The 15,655-nt window shown below is 47.6% G+C and overlaps 2 protein-coding genes across 5 annotated transcripts in view; both read right to left on the bottom strand.

Annotated features, from left to right (window-relative positions):
• Positions 1 to 15,655, bottom strand: part of CAPZB (capping actin protein of muscle Z-line subunit beta) — a 130,578-nt gene that overhangs the window by 100,702 nt on the left and 14,221 nt on the right. The gene's annotated exons all lie outside the window — the stretch shown is intronic.
• LOC100687895 (WD repeat-containing protein 61-like) lies at positions 666 to 1,576 on the bottom strand. The gene is given in 2 exon segments (XM_038531790.1): positions 666 to 1,309; positions 1,312 to 1,576. Coding segments are annotated over 2 exon segments (909 nt in total).

Genomic DNA, 15,655 nt, shown 5'->3' with positions numbered 1-15,655 from the left:
GACACCTGCACCCCAGTATTCATAGCAGCAATGTCCACAATAGCCAAACTGTGAACACACCTGAGATGTCCTTCAACAGATGAATGGATCAAGATAATGGCAATACACACACACACACACACACACACACACACATATATATATTCAATGGAATATTACTCAGCCATCAGAAAGGATGAATTTCCATCAAGGTGGATGGAACTGGAGGGTATTGTGCTGAGTGAAGTAAGTCAATTGGAGAAAGGCAATTATATGGTTTCACTCATATGTGGAATATAAGAAGTAATGAAAGGGACCATAAGGGAAAGGAGGGAAACTCAATGGGAAGAATTAGAGAGGAAGACAAACCACGAGAGTCCTAATTCTGGGAACCAAACAAAGGGCTGCAGAAGGGGAGTAGGTGGAGGGACAGGGTGATGGGCACTCAGGAGGGTGCATGATGAGATGAACAGTGGGTGTTATACTATACGCTGGCAAATTGAATTTAAATAAATAAATAAATATATATATTTGTGTGTGTGTGTTATGAACACTTTATGTTAAAGTATGAACAGATACCATATCTACAAAATTTAAGTTTCTATTCCAATAAACACTCTGTTTTGTTAAAGCTAGAGAGATACGGAATGTCATGACCTGCACACCAGCCTGCGAGACTCTCGTGTTTATACGGGGCAATCATAGACATGGATTTCCTGGTCATCACCCATGGACATAATCTTTGAGCGATTTCCATTGTATTTTACTCCCCACACCTGATCCTGGTGATCGAAGAAGGTGTGAACACAGGTTCTTGTTCCAACATCCCAAACTTTCACACTTTTATCAGATGAACTGGACACAATGTGAGTGTCGTCAGGACAAAACACAACATTCAACACCCATGATGCATGGCCACTCAGTGTGCCAGCCAAATTGGCATGTTGTACATCAAAGACCTTGATGTAGCCATCATCTGATGCAGGGACCAGGAGCTGAGAACCTGGGGAGAATGTCAGGGAACAGATAGGCATAGCACGGCCTTCCAGGGTGTGCAGAAGTCTTCCAGTTGCAATATCAAAAATATTGATGATCCCATCTATGGCTCCACTGGCCAGATACTTCCCATCACGGCTATATGCAATACTAACAATGAATTTTCCTCTCGTGTCCAGAGAATATTCCTTTTTCCCACTTTCCACACCAAAAATGTTCACTTTACCCACATGAGTTCCTGTGGCTAGATACTGGGAATCAGGAGAAAAGGCCAAAGTCCAGGCATCCACTGCATCTTTAGATTTTATCTGTTTGCCGTTATCCAAGTCCAGGGACGAATATGAGCGTCAAGAGAACTGGACACAGCGATGGGCAGCGTGTGGCTGATGTCCACAGACACCCTGCCCAGTTGATGTCCCTCTAGACTCCACTGTAGGTTCAGCCTCTCATCACACCACTTCCAGACCTTCACCAGGTCATCCAGGGACCCCATAACCACCGTCTCAGAGTTTTCTTTCTTGTTTGTCCCCCAGGCAACTGACCAAATGGCATCATCACGGGCTTGTTCTTATTTGAAGAGAATACTGTACTGGTTGATCATTTCCTCAACCAAGGAGGAAGGCTACAGGCCAGACAGTTCGCCGCCCTGCCGGCTGCACAGCCGCCACACTTGTTGTCTAAATAAATATATTTTTTAAAAAAGAAAGAAATGAAGGAATCCGAGAAACCTTGGAGAGGAAAGCCATACAAAAGACAGCATGCTTACAACTCACACGAGCACTAGGGGATGAGGCACCCCTCAGGTGGGATGAGGAATGAGGCACTGGCCACATGAGACAGACCCCAGAGAGCAAGTCAGTTCTATAATGTCTCCTGTAATAGCTACACCCTGGTCTTTAGAAACTCTCTTCCACAAAATATCACACAAATGACTTTTGGAGAAGGTTTCCTACTGCTTTTATTTTGGAAAGTTATCTAAGATTACTAAGAACTACTATTAGTCGTTCTGTCTACCTTACACATTTATGTCCAATCTCTATCCTGGTGAACCTGTGGACACACATTCATCCCAAGCGAGCAGGGAAGCTCAGTGATTTGCCCACACAGCAGTGGGTCGGGGGATCCAGGCGCAAACCTGCCCTCTTTACCACAACACCAAAGCCTTCAATAACATGTGTCAGGAAACGGTCCCAATTTTCTCCAACAGACTTCAAATGATGGTTCAAGTAGTGGAGCGTAGAGACTGCAAGGCAGAGGCAGACCATTTCTGGTGAAGCACTTCTGCTAAGCGGATGGTTTAAAAGGCCCCACCATAGCCTAAAGCTGTGAAACTGCAGCCGTCAGCAGGAGCTGGCCCGAAAAGATAAAGCCCTGGTACAGGAAGGAGGGGCTGAGGGGCTGTGTGCACACTGTGAATTCACGGAACCAGCCTGCAAAGAGGAAGCTGAACTGCACACCAAGCAGCCAGGAAGCCCGGGGCCCGTGGGGCCACCCACTCGAGCCTCCCGAGCTGGTTATGGGCGGCTCCGAGGGACGGAGTGGCAGATGGAGGCGACCAACACCTCCTGAGGGGCAAGCAGGCAGGGCTACCCAGGCGGAGAGGAAACAGGTGCCATCTGAGAAATGGCGAAGGCCAAAGCTGGGCTGAGTCCCTGCTAAGGGGAGGGGAGCGTGGCCAAAGCACCCACTACCAGCCAGCAAACACCCATGAGGATGCCTGGGGCTCCCAGGGGCTCATGGATCTGAGACTTTGATGATAGTCTGCTTCCATTTCTATGATCTAACTCAACAAGCAAGCTTTATTCTCTGAAAGGGGCCAATTTCAAAGGCCCTCTACATGCCAGCTGATGGGTGTCCCCAAGCAGGTAATGGGAGTCCAGACAGGCAGGAACCCCTCACTGATCCCCAATGGCCATGTGACTGCTATTTTTCAACATACTACATCGGCAGTTTACTACCAGTAGCACACCCACACCCTGGCCAGGTCACTCCCATCATCCACTTGCCACAGCTGACCTTTGGATTTGTGATCCTGTTCTGTAAAAGTTGCCGAGGAGCTAGAGGGAGAGAAGAGAACAGCCCCAATGCCCACATGTGCCACTCATCTTAAAGCCTTCCAAAAGGGCAGGCTGACTCCAAGGTCCACGGACACGGTCACGTCCCACATAACACGGTACCGGATTCTTTCTCTCCGAGCCATGGAGAGAGCACAGTCTCAGGGCAGACTGTTTTCAGAAGAAAAATAAAGATCCATTTCCTGTATTTTATAGGTTCTTAAATGCAGGCGCATAACTTTAAGAGCAACCAAATAATATGCTCCCATGGTAAATGGAACGAGCTGGAGTGAGAAGAGCTTTGAGAAATAAACGAAAGAAATGCAAAAATAATCTTTGAATACTAATAAAACCTCTCGGAGGAGGGTCAGCTGCGAATCCAAGGCAGGATCAGCTATTCCGCAAGAAGCTAACAAGACACGCACACATGCAATAGATAGATCTCGGTTTCATACTGAGGCTATCATACGGGCACATCTTTCCAGCAATGCCAGCCTCAGGATCCCAGTCCGGTTCTCTTAAATGCAGGTGCCCTTCAAGGGAACTGTGGCTAAACTGCCTCGTCTTGGATGGAATGCAGATCCACCATGCCGACTAGGACTGCACTGTACAGAAAGGCTACTCCAGCTTACGGGCCTGGCCAAGTATCAGCCCAACAAAGCACATGACATCCTTAGAGCATCTCACACCATCTCACTTGGGCTGCCCCCACGGGCCACCGGAGGAGGGGGAAGGAGCAGACTACCACCACACAAAACTGCTCAGACCACAGGAACCTAAAACACAACACAAACCACCAATGTTTCAAAGGGACAAGGAATGGGGGTGCTTATTCTCAGACACAGCTTGCACAAGGGACACTACTGCACAGGTCGCTCCTGCTCCTCCACGTCACAGGAGGGTCAAGGGGCCTGGCTGGGGTCATGACACTCACCTTAACTGGGCTCAGGAGGATTTTCATCCAGGAAATGGAACAATGACCAGCATTCCAGACTATTACTTGGAGATTAGCTCGGTGGTATGGGGAGGGAAGATGAGAGGTTTAAAGGGTTCCATTTAACCTCAGAAAGGGAGGAAGTTCCAGCAGAAAAGCTGTCACTCTATCCAAGTCTCATTGGAGCTAAAGCACAGCAGGAAAATCAGGCAAACCAAAGGGGAATTGGAGCCCTTCACCAAAGGAGGGGCCTAGGGATTAATGGACTCTTTAATTTTCGAATTTCCTGAGGTTTCCGGCTAATTAGGCCCCTTAACCATACTGTAATGTGATCAAATTTCAGCTGAGTTCACAGAACAGCTGAAGGTGGAAGATGCCACTGAAGTCACCATTGGGCCCCAGGGACTGCAGACAAGGCCCACAGTGCTGGCTTCCAGCTTGATCCGCACTAATTAGGCACCTCTAATTCCCCCAACAATGGCTCAGGGGCCGGCTCGGAGGGCACCGCGTAATCCACTGTGTACACTCGGGGAGCTCTGGCCTGACACGGCTACCACCGGTAATATACAACTTACCGGTGTGTACGAGCACATCGACACACACGACTCCTGGGTGGGGAGAGGGGACACTGAGTGCACGCCCAGCCAGCACGTGTGTGAGCAAACACAGTCAACCCCACTAACCAACAAACAGAAAATGAGGTCCTGTTCGTTGCTTATGAAATCAGAAATTTAGGGGGAAAACACCCAAGGCCAGCAAGGAAGGAACACACGGACCCTCATGCCGTTGGCGGCGTTATGACTTGGCCTGACCCCCTGGCAAGGCAGTCTGGCAGTATCTAACCAAGGCTGTGAAAGTGTTCCCACGCAGACACATTAATAGCACCCCTGGGGGTCTATCCTACACGAGAGCCCAAATACAGGGAAAACCACATAAGGGATCCCACTCTAACACTGCTCAGAATGCAAAAAAGCCAGAAGCAGCCTCAAGACGGACAACGGGGAGGTTAGCGCCATCATGGATGGACAGCTAGGAAGACTTCTTGCTCTTGGGGGAGAAGTCTTAGGTCAAAGAAGTTATTATTAATGGACTTCACCTTTTATAGAAGTTTTAGGGTGGCAGCAAAACTGAGAAGGTGCAGATTTCCCACCCGACTCTTGCACAGCCTCCCCCATTACCAATGTTCCCCAGCAGGGTGGTGCAGTGGTTCTCAGTGATGAACCTGCACCGACATAGCCTCCATCACTATGGACCAAAGTCCATAGTTTTCCACCAGGTATCTGCCACAGAGTCCTTCCACTGCCCTATAAATACTCTGTGCTCCACCTGTCCCGGCCTTTCTTTTCCCCAACTCCTGACAACCACAGGTCTTCTCACTGTCTCTACAGTGTGCCTTTTCCAGAAGGTCCCCCAGTTGGAACCACACAGAACGTGACCCTTTCAGACTGGCTTCTTTTACTCAGTAACACGTGCATGTAGGGCTCCGTGTCCATTCATGGTTCGACAGCTTCCTTCTCTGCAGTGCTGAATACTGTTCCACTGGGATGGACCACTGTCTGTTCATCCACTCACCTGCTGAGGGACATCTTGGTGGTTCCAAGCTTTGGCACTTATGAATAAAGCTGCTCTGAACACCCCTGTGCAGGTTTCTGTGTGGACATGAGTTTTCAACTCTTTTGGGTAAATTCCAAGGAGCATGGTTGCCGGAATGCATATTTAGTTCTGTAAAGACCCACTAAACTCCTCCAAAGGGCCTGTTCCATTTCCACTCCCAGCAGCAACGAACACAGGTTCCTGCTGCTCCATGTCCTCGCCAGCATTTGGTGTTGTCCATGTTCCAGATTTGGGCCGTTCTAACAGATGGGGGGAGGGGACGGCACACTGTCTGGTCATATTAATCTTTAAAAAAGGAAGATAAAAGACTACACGTGGCCTATGACCATCACTACTCAAAATCCACAGGCACAAGAGAAATGAAAGGACTTATTAAAAAAGGACAATTAGCAAGTAATTTTTCCATCTATGATCCAAACTTCTCACAATGAAGTTTTAAGAGACTGAACCCTATGAAACTGCCAGTAGCCAACCACTGTTGGCCCACAAAGATCGCAATTTCGTATGGTTCAGATTAACAGTTTTATAATTAAGTTTTAATAACTTCAGACATTCACAGCATCTGTCGTTGTCCTATGCCACCACTCCCTCTTAATGTAGAGAAACACCTCCACACATGTGGGAAAACAAGTTGATGGGTCTGAAAGCCTATGTGTACAGTGCTGTAATCCAAAAATGTGGAGATCCTTCCAAGAGGATCTCCACATGAAACAGCTAACAGAGAAAAGAGCCAATAAAGGTCAATTTCACCAAATTTAGGTCCAATTCTGAAAGACGCAGGCGGGCTCTCCAACTACCACTGTGTGGAGATGGCACTCGGGGAGTGGCACTTCTAAGCTATAAATCCAGAGAGCGAAAGCCTCCACTTGGTTAGAAAAAGCCAGGATGCAACCCATGCACAAGGGTGTGTGAGTGGGTATAGGGTGGGGGGACAGGGCTGCCCCTGCTGGGCTCCCCACTTATGCCCAGCCTTCCACAGGCCTCCATCTCTAACCAGGATCCCCATTTCACGCCAGAGTCACAGAGAACGTTTGCTCCCTTTTACTGGCCTCAGGACAAGACCAAGGCTGTTCAAGTAAAGGACCCTGATTCCTTGTGCCCAGAAAAAGGATCTGAAGGACAAGAAGACACACTGAAAAAGGCAGACTGAATGGCGGTCTGTAGAGGTGGAACAATTTAAAAAAAAAATGTTTAAGCACACACAGAAAATCTCTAGACAAATATGTATCACTCCTAGCACTATCAGAGGGGTGGAATTAAGGGACAGTTTGTTTTCCAAGTTAATGGAGTATTACCTTTGTAGTGAGAAAAATAGGAAATTAAAGTGTTTTTAAAAAGAGAATGAGAGATTTGCTTTGATTTACTTCTTTTTTAAAAAAAAAAAGATTTTATTTATTTATTCATGATAGTCATCACAGAGAGAGACAGAGAGGCAGAGACACAGGCAGAGGGAGAAGCAGGCTCCATGCACCGGGAGCCCGACGTGGGACTCGATCCCGGGTCTCCAGGATCACGCCCTGGGCCAAAGGCAGGCGCCAAACTGCTACGCCACCCAGGGATCCCCTGATTTACTTCTTTTTGAAACATCCTACCACTCCTGGCTCAGCTTCCCAGCCCCTACTTCAGAGTTCCCACATGGAAGGATTTCTTTGTCTAACAAAGGGAAAAGGTGTTGGGAAAAAGAAACATCATGTACTGGAAGACTACCCCAGTCCCAGCACTATTCTAGGGGCTTCATCTACACCATCTGCCCCCTGGATTAAGCTGAAGAGTGTCCTGGCCATTCATTCATTCATTTTTTATTCATGAGAGACACACAGAGAGAGGCAGAGACACAGGCAGAGGGAGAAGCAGGCTCCCTGTGGGGAGCCCGATGTGGGACTAGATCCCAGGACCCCAGGATCACACCCTGAGCCAAAGGCAGATGCTCAACCACTGAGCCGCCCAGGTGCCCCATCCTGGCTCTTTAGACAGCAGGCAGTAAATGACTCTAGCTCAAGATGCTTGAGGAAAGCCAGCCATCTCTGAAGAAGGGCACCAGGAGCTGTATCAGTCGGGTATCTACTCTTCAAAACAACCCCATGCGGTAGTTTACTGAGTTCAGTGCTCCTATTTCAAGGATGAGTAGGAGAGCTCACCATCAATCAGAACGCAAGCTTCATGAAGGCAGAACTCTATTCACAGCCACGTCCTCCACACCCAGAACAGTGTGTTTCACAGGACAACCTCCAGAAGGACTGCTGGTGGACGTAGGAGTGACACCTCCCAGGCATGGAGAGACAGTGACCTGCACAAGGATGCCCAGCCAGGAAGCAGATGGGTAGTCAACTTTTCACTCCCAAACAGAAAGCCTTCCCATGGTTGTCTATTGCTTCATGGCACAGGGGGCAGGGGTGAGGGGTAGCAAGAGAATGTTGGAGGACCAAGCTCGGCCCCCAGCCCACTGCCATTCCCCAGAGATCCTGGCTGAAGCTGAGCTTCGCCTGACCTGCGCTGAGCATGGGCATCCCAATGGGAGCATGTTCAAAGCAAGCCTTTCACGGAAATGCGTGGAGGAGGACACAAGCTTGCCAGATGGGCTGGCCTCTGCTTATACCACCTGCTTACCCCACTCCTAAACCCTCATAGCCACTGACCCCTAACTTCAGCACTGCTATAGTCTCTCTTAAAAAAAAAAAAAAATCTAATTGAAATTTTAAAGAGTTAAAAAATTTTTAATGTTTAAGAAAACAGATCTATTTTTAACATAGCCATTGCATAAATAAAGCTTTCACTAAAAATGAGCTTAGAACGAGGCAAATCTGAACGAGGTATCTGAACTCTACAGTCAACTGGCGACACAGCTACAGGTAAAGGACTTCACCAAGCCTCCACGTTCTCATCTAGGAGGCTAGGATAACAACACAGATTAGTCTCCTTGGTACAAAGATGAAATCATTCCATTGAAATGAGACAATGCATTTATTTAACGTCTCAAATACCACTCCCGGCACATGGCGCTGTTCAATAAATGAGTGCTATTTGCTATCAAAGATAAAATTTTAAAAAAATCTAGCCCATCTGGTCCAACAGCCTCGGTACAGATGGGGAAACTGAGCCCTAAGGAAGGTAACCTCTGATTACCCAGCATGGTGCCTTATCAACAGAGGGCGCCCGCAAAGGTGCTACACAAACAGTACACAGGACATGTAAGTAGTACTGTGCATGAAACAACATAATCACCCAATCTGCTCTTTAATCACTTAATGGCATTCCCTACAGCTATAATCTAGAATAGTTTAAGAGTATTTTTCAGTGGGAGTCAACCTTCACCCATACCTGCACAGCCCAATACTGTAGCCACTACACACCTGGTTATTTAATAAGTTCAGAAAAATTAAGTAAAATTTAAATATTCAGTTCCTCAATCACACTAGCCAGTGAAGTGCTCAAGAGCCACATGTGTCTGGTGGCTGCTGGACCACAGATAGAGAACACTTCCAGTATCACGGAAAGTTGCAGTGGACAGCACAGCTGTAGAAGACAGAAGACATCCTTAAGCGTATTTCCTATACAGTGCATCTGGTTTCCTAAATCCTACTGCCTGCTAACAGCGCTACCAGAAGATCAGGAAAAGATCCCATTAGCCTTCCTTTTTTTAATGCAAATTTGGATATTCTTAACAAGCCTAATCTCCCTCAAAAGTTACAATTTATTACTGGGGGAAGGAGGGTGTCAGGATCTAGAAGGCGATGAAGACCAGAGTCAGGTAAAAGTAAATAGGAGTTTAATTACATCTGTTCCGAGCAAACACCTAACTTATACCAGTGTCCTCCACCCACATCAGTAAACTGAACATGCTTCAAAATAGGTCAGTGGTCCATTCATCAAGGCTCACTTACACAGAAAGACCATAAAAGGCCCAGTAGTTTGCCTCTGCTAAACGCCCGTGTTCTACAACAGGATATGCTCAGTGCACAAGCTAATTTCTTTTACAATTTAATTCTAATGCCAAAATACGCATGTGACCTCATCTAAGCCCAGCACAGCCTCCCACTCGCCTCTTCCAATGGTCCAGGGAGCAAGCAGCTCTGCAACATGGAATAAAACCCAGAGGGTGATCCTCTCTGAACTCCTACCTCCATCACGTTCTCTGAAGTCCCTGCAGGCTGGCACCCCCTCCAGAAGCCAGGAAGGCCACTTGGCACCCTAGGTTCCTGGGATGTTAGGATATATGACCAAATTAAAGATTCATCTGGGGCTTCCATCGGGCAGTAAGGCCCTTTCAAAAAAAAAAAAAAAAAAAAAAAACCCACACCAGAGTGCTGAAGCATTTTTATAATACCTCACTTTTTTTATTTTTTTTAAGACATTTTATTTATTTACTAATGAGAGACACACACAGAGAGAGAGAGAGAGGCAAATACACAGGCAGAGGGAGAAGCAGGCTCTATGCAAGGAGCCCAACGTGGGACTCGATCCTGGGTCTCCAGGACCACGCCCCGGGCCAAAGGCGGCACTAAACCGCTGAGCCACCGGGGCTGCCCTACCTCACCCTTTTATATTTACAGAACGGGGGGGGGGGGGGGGGGGGTGGACAGTAAAAAATTTACTTGTATTTATTTGTTAATGTCTTAAAAAATGAGCTAAGAAACATGTCTCCACATAAACTTACCCATGAAGATTTACAGCAGAATTATTTATAACAAAAACTTGAAAGCAACCCCAGATGTTCAAGAACTAGTAAATGGACAAACTGTGATATACCCATACCATAGAATCCTACACAGCAATAAGAAGGCACAAAATCTCAATATATGCATCAACGTGCATGGATCTCCCCCCCGCCCCCCCCCCCCCAAAAAAAATCAAGCTAAATGAAAGAAGTCAAACACAAAAGACTATATACCGTGATTCCATTTCTATGAATTTACAGAAAGGAAAAAAACCAAAGTGACAAGACTTGGAAATATTACCAGCGTTGGACCATGGATTTGGGGAAGGAGAGGCAGGTTGGAGGAGATATGCCCATGAGGGCAAGGACAGAAGGGAGACAGTACTTTATGCAACAATTTTTATTTTATTTATTTTTTTATAAAGATTTATTCATGAGAGACAGAGACAGAGGCAGAGACACAGGCATAGGAAGAAACAGGCTCCATGCAGGGAGCCTGATCCAGGACCCAATCCCAGGACCCAGGGATCACACCCTGAGCCAAAGACAGACACCCAACCACTGAGCAGCACCCAGACGTCCCAACAATTTTTATTTTAATCTTGAGGTTATATCGCCCACTCCAAAGCTGAGTTACTCTTTCAAGGTCGGACTCAGAGGAGAGCTCTGGGTCCTGGCTCAGCTGGGGTGGGGTGATCTGATGGATGTCCAGTTCCTGTCGGTGAGCTGTAGGCACAAAACCTTAAAAGGGTAGTGGACTGGCAAGTCTCTAGGGCCAACCAGAGTCCAATGCAGAAAATCATCATATCTTCTCAGCCCAGAGTCCGGCACTGCCCCTCCCACCCCTCCAGCTACTGTGTTACTAGCAAATCAGCAGTGACCATTTACTGAGCACTTACTATGTACCCAGGTGCTACTTACTACTCATCTGACACGTGCCACACATTATTAATGATAATAACACCAGAGCCACCAACAGCATGCCTAGAGCCCTTACTGCATGCCAGGTACGATGGCAGGCGCATTACCTGTTTTATTTGGTGTACCCTCCAACAGACACTCTGACGGGGGATCAGCCCCAGGGTTAAATGACACCCAAAGCTATGTGTGCAGCTGAAAATGGAGGGGCAAGGACAGAAATTCAGGGGGCCTGGCTCCAGGAGCCGGGCTTTACATCTGTGTCCAACAACTACTCTGTTCCCGGACCTGACGTGACACTACCGCTGCACCGTCACACAACATGGTGCTCTGCCCTCCCAGCCTCCTCCACAGTGTGACAGGCCTGCCACGAGGGCCCTCCACTCCCACATTTAAGAAGGAGGCCTGGGTGGAAAGATTCATGATGCTGCCAGGCCCCAAGTCCTTATTCTTTGCACTAGACCAAGCAGCTTCTTTGGCTAATAAGCCACAAGGGCTGAAACCCAAATAAAAATAAGAAGCACGTGGGAAGACAAAATGTTCCTGAGCTGCAATATTTTTAAATCTCTATTTCTCTGAGTAAATGCATTACAGGTCCAGGTCAGAGTCCCGAGCTGCTAAGGGCTGGGAGACCACAGAGGTAGAGCCTGGGATCCTTGAGCCTGGAGGGCCCCCAGTGCTCTCATCAGTCCAGTATGAAGAAAGGAGGAAGAAACCCCCCTGCCAGAGATCACACAGCCCCGCAGGGTCAAGACGGGGCCTGTACTCGGGGCTCCACAGCCCCAGAGCTGTGCCCTCCACCCCTGCATCATTTCCCATATGGTGTGCAGATCCCTGGGGTCTGAGAGGGTTTTAGAAGGGTACAGACAAGTGGGATCCAGTGCTTACCTGTTTTTAATATGCACAGAAAAAATGTAACTAGCACCTCAAACATGACCTTACGGATGTTTCTGCTTAGAAAGAGGCAAAAGTAGACTGAGGTGTTAGGCTCAAGGCAATTTAAAGAAAAACATTATATAAGTCATGATCAAGGTAACATAAAAATACAGCACCATATGCTGGCAGACAGCTGGGTAGGGCAACTCTACCCTGGGCTCACCCTGGCAGCCGGCTAAAGGGAGAAACCAGAGGAAAGGGTGAAAGCGAGAGACAGGAACAGAGGTGTGGAGCCCCTCTTGGTAAGCCAGCTCTTACCAGGAAGTGAGTGCCCGCAGCTGAGGGCATGCATCCCTGTTCCTAAGTTCATCCAGCCTAAGCCAACCGTTTTCCCACCCCAAAACTGCTGTCCAGACAGCCTTACTCCACTCCGGATACTTGAGCCAGTTGTGAAATGTTTAATGTGGGTCTCTTCCCTCAGTGAAGCAGATGTCACCATCCAACCCTCCTCTCTTTTTTGCTGCATGCCTTCACTGAACTCCCAGCAGGGAGAAGGCCGGAAGCCCCCCCAGAGCCTCCCAAATTACCATGGCTGTTTTGGTTTAAAGTACAATTTGGGTTCCCGAAATACCTGGTTATGCTTCCCCTTCTCTGTTTCCACACCAGTGTCAGATGCTGGATCTGCAGCTGGAAGACACTACAGGGTGGCAGGCTCTCAAGAGCTGTGCCCACCCACCCCCTGAAGGTCCTAGGAATGAAAGGCTCATCTAAAATCACCAGAGACACAAAGGGTCTTATGATCACAGTAGAGTCAGACTGTGTCCAAGAGGAAGCAGTACCCAACCAAGCACTCGAGTCTTCTCAGACTTGGAGAAAGATTCACTCATTATGAGAAATCTATGTCTCCAACACTTGCAGGGATTATGGTTTCCCCCACAATTCCCCTCCCAACAACAACAAAAATCAAAATTTGTGGAAGAATTCTATTACAATCTTCTTTTTTCTTTTTTTCTTTTTAAGATTTTTATTTATTTATTCATGAGAGACACACAGAGAGAGGCAGGACATAGGCATAAGCAGGCTGCCTGCGGGAGGCCCGATGCGGGACTCAATCCTAGGATCTCGGGATCACACCCTGAGCCAAAGGCAGATGCTCAACCACTGAGCCACCTAGGTGCCCCTAGTTTTTATTTTTCTTAAAGATTTATTTTAGAGAGAGAGAGGGTGAGCATGAGTGCGGTGGGGAGGCACAGAGGGAGAGAGAATCCAAGTAGATACCACACTGAACATGGAGCCCAACGCAGGGCTCGATCTCACAACCCTGAGATCATGACCTGAGCCAAAATCAAGACTGCAACACCCAGGCAACCCTGAATTCTTGTTTTTTTAAAACATCATCACTGTAACCACCTGTGTCACCAGGTGGATACGTGGCCACACACTAGGCTTATCCAGCACTTTGTGTGCACAGTTGGTTCTTGCTGTCTATGGATTCCATGTGTGCAAATTCACCTACTCACTCAAATTTATTTGTAGCCCTCAAAGCAATACTCGTGGCCCTTCCACAGTCACTCCCAGACATGCACAGAATGGCAAAAATGGAGTTGCCCAACCCGCACGAACTGAGGTGGAACAAGGCAATGCTCCTGTTTCGGCTCTTGCGCTATCAAGAGTCCCTCTCACAGTCTCTTTAGTGTCACCTTTCCCACATTTCTGTGCGCTCTGTTGATTTCACGGTCTAAAATGGCCCCCAAGCACAGAGCTGTCCAGCGTTCCTAAGCACAGGAAGGCTGTGTGTGCCAAGGAGAGCATGCGTGTGCTAGAGGAGCTTCATCCAGACATGAGTTAAGGTGCTGCTCGTCCAGAATGAAGCACTAATGAACTAACTGTATCAAAAGGTGTCCTTAAGTAGAAACACATACAACAAGGTTTTTTTATGTTTCATTCATCTTGTAGCTGAAAGTTTGTGCCCTGTTACCAAACTCTATTTCCTCCATGCCCCAGCCCCTGGCAACCACTGTTCAACTAAGTTTCACTTTTATTTGTCTAGATTCTACATTTAAGTGGTACCATGCACAATCACACATGAAGGGAGAGAACTGATATCTCAAGATGCAATCACACAGGCCAGGAAAGAGTTCATACCTCAAGGCACAATCACATGGGTGGAGAGAGAGTTCATACCTCAAGTCACAATCACATGGACAAGGAGAAAGTTCATACCTCAAGTCACAATCACATGGACAAGGAGAAAGTGTATACTTCAAGTCACAATCACATGGGCAGCGAGAGAGTTCATACCTTAAGACACAACCACAAAGGCGAGGAGAGTTCACACTTCATACAACCTACAGGAACAGTCATAGCATGCAACAAGCAAATAAGAAGGACCCAAAAAAAGTGCTGTACAAAGACCTCCACTGCATAACCCCTACCTTCCAACAACAGGGGAACAGTTAAGCAAATGAATCTTAATCAGTTGAAATATTAAGTCATCCAAAACGTTCATGAAATTTTTATAACAAAGTTATTGTGAAAAACAGTATGACATAAATAACATAAAAATACGAATGCAATCTATGAGAAACCTTTAAAAACCATGCAGAGACAAAGACAATGAAGCAAAACAAAAGGTTAACTGGAGTTGCTGGCAGGGCAAGATTACAGGCCACTTTTCCCCTTCCTTTTTTATATTTCCCAACTTCTCTATAATGAACACATTACTTTTTACAATAAAAGGAAAAACATTACAAACTTTAAAAAATAGTACTGTCAGATTCCAAAGGGATCCCTTATATAAGGCAAGGAAGGGGGTCAGGACACTTGCCAAAGTCCCCGTCACCGGCATTCACACCCAAATAGATAGCCATGTGTCTCCCCGACCAGGCTGTGAGCTCTTTAAGGCAGGGTCCTCCTTTCATTCGGCCAAGTGCCCCAGGACTTGGCACAGAGCAGAGGAGGCACTCGGCAAATAATGATGGGGGAGGAGGACGGGTAACAAACCACCAGCAAATACTACTCAAGGGAAGAAAGACGACTGGTAAATCACATGGGGCAAGGCTGTGTTATAGGTCAGGTCAGGGTGTGGAGAGGGCATGAAAATGGACAAGGGTGAAATCGGAGCCTCCTTCATGAGTGACCCCTGCCAGGTGGCATCAAACCCTCTCACTCCTACCCTTATGGCTCCAACAACTAAATTATTGCCAGTCCCTCTGAACATGCCACGGTTCTCCTACACATACTGTTCTCTCACACACCACCCTCCCCGCCGCCTCCCTCGCCCATGTCTCCACCACTTGTCCTCCTGGCAAATCAGTCCTTTCATCTCCATTCCAACAAGAGCCTCTCCCCTGGGACCCCTGCTGTGCTGCCCTCTGCCCAACACCCTCTTTCACTGCACCTGCACATACCCCCCTACACAGCAATTATCTTCCACTCAACAGGTTCTTCTGACTGTGGCCCCCCACCCTGAATGGTCTCTGTGTAGATATGGAGGGTACCCAATCATGCCCACCTCCAAGCAGAGGGCATTGCCGAACACCTGCATGGATGGGTGGAGGCACAGACGGGATGGACAGGGCTGTGGTAGTCAGAGAAGGCTTGGTGGACACAAGGCGCCAAAGCCAGGCC

Source organism: Canis lupus, chromosome 2 (genome assembly GCF_011100685.1).
Source record: "Canis lupus familiaris isolate Mischka breed German Shepherd chromosome 2, alternate assembly UU_Cfam_GSD_1.0, whole genome shotgun sequence".
Classification (NCBI taxonomy): domain Eukaryota; kingdom Metazoa; phylum Chordata; class Mammalia; order Carnivora; family Canidae; genus Canis; species Canis lupus.
This window is presented reverse-complemented; position numbering and strand designations above follow the sequence as displayed.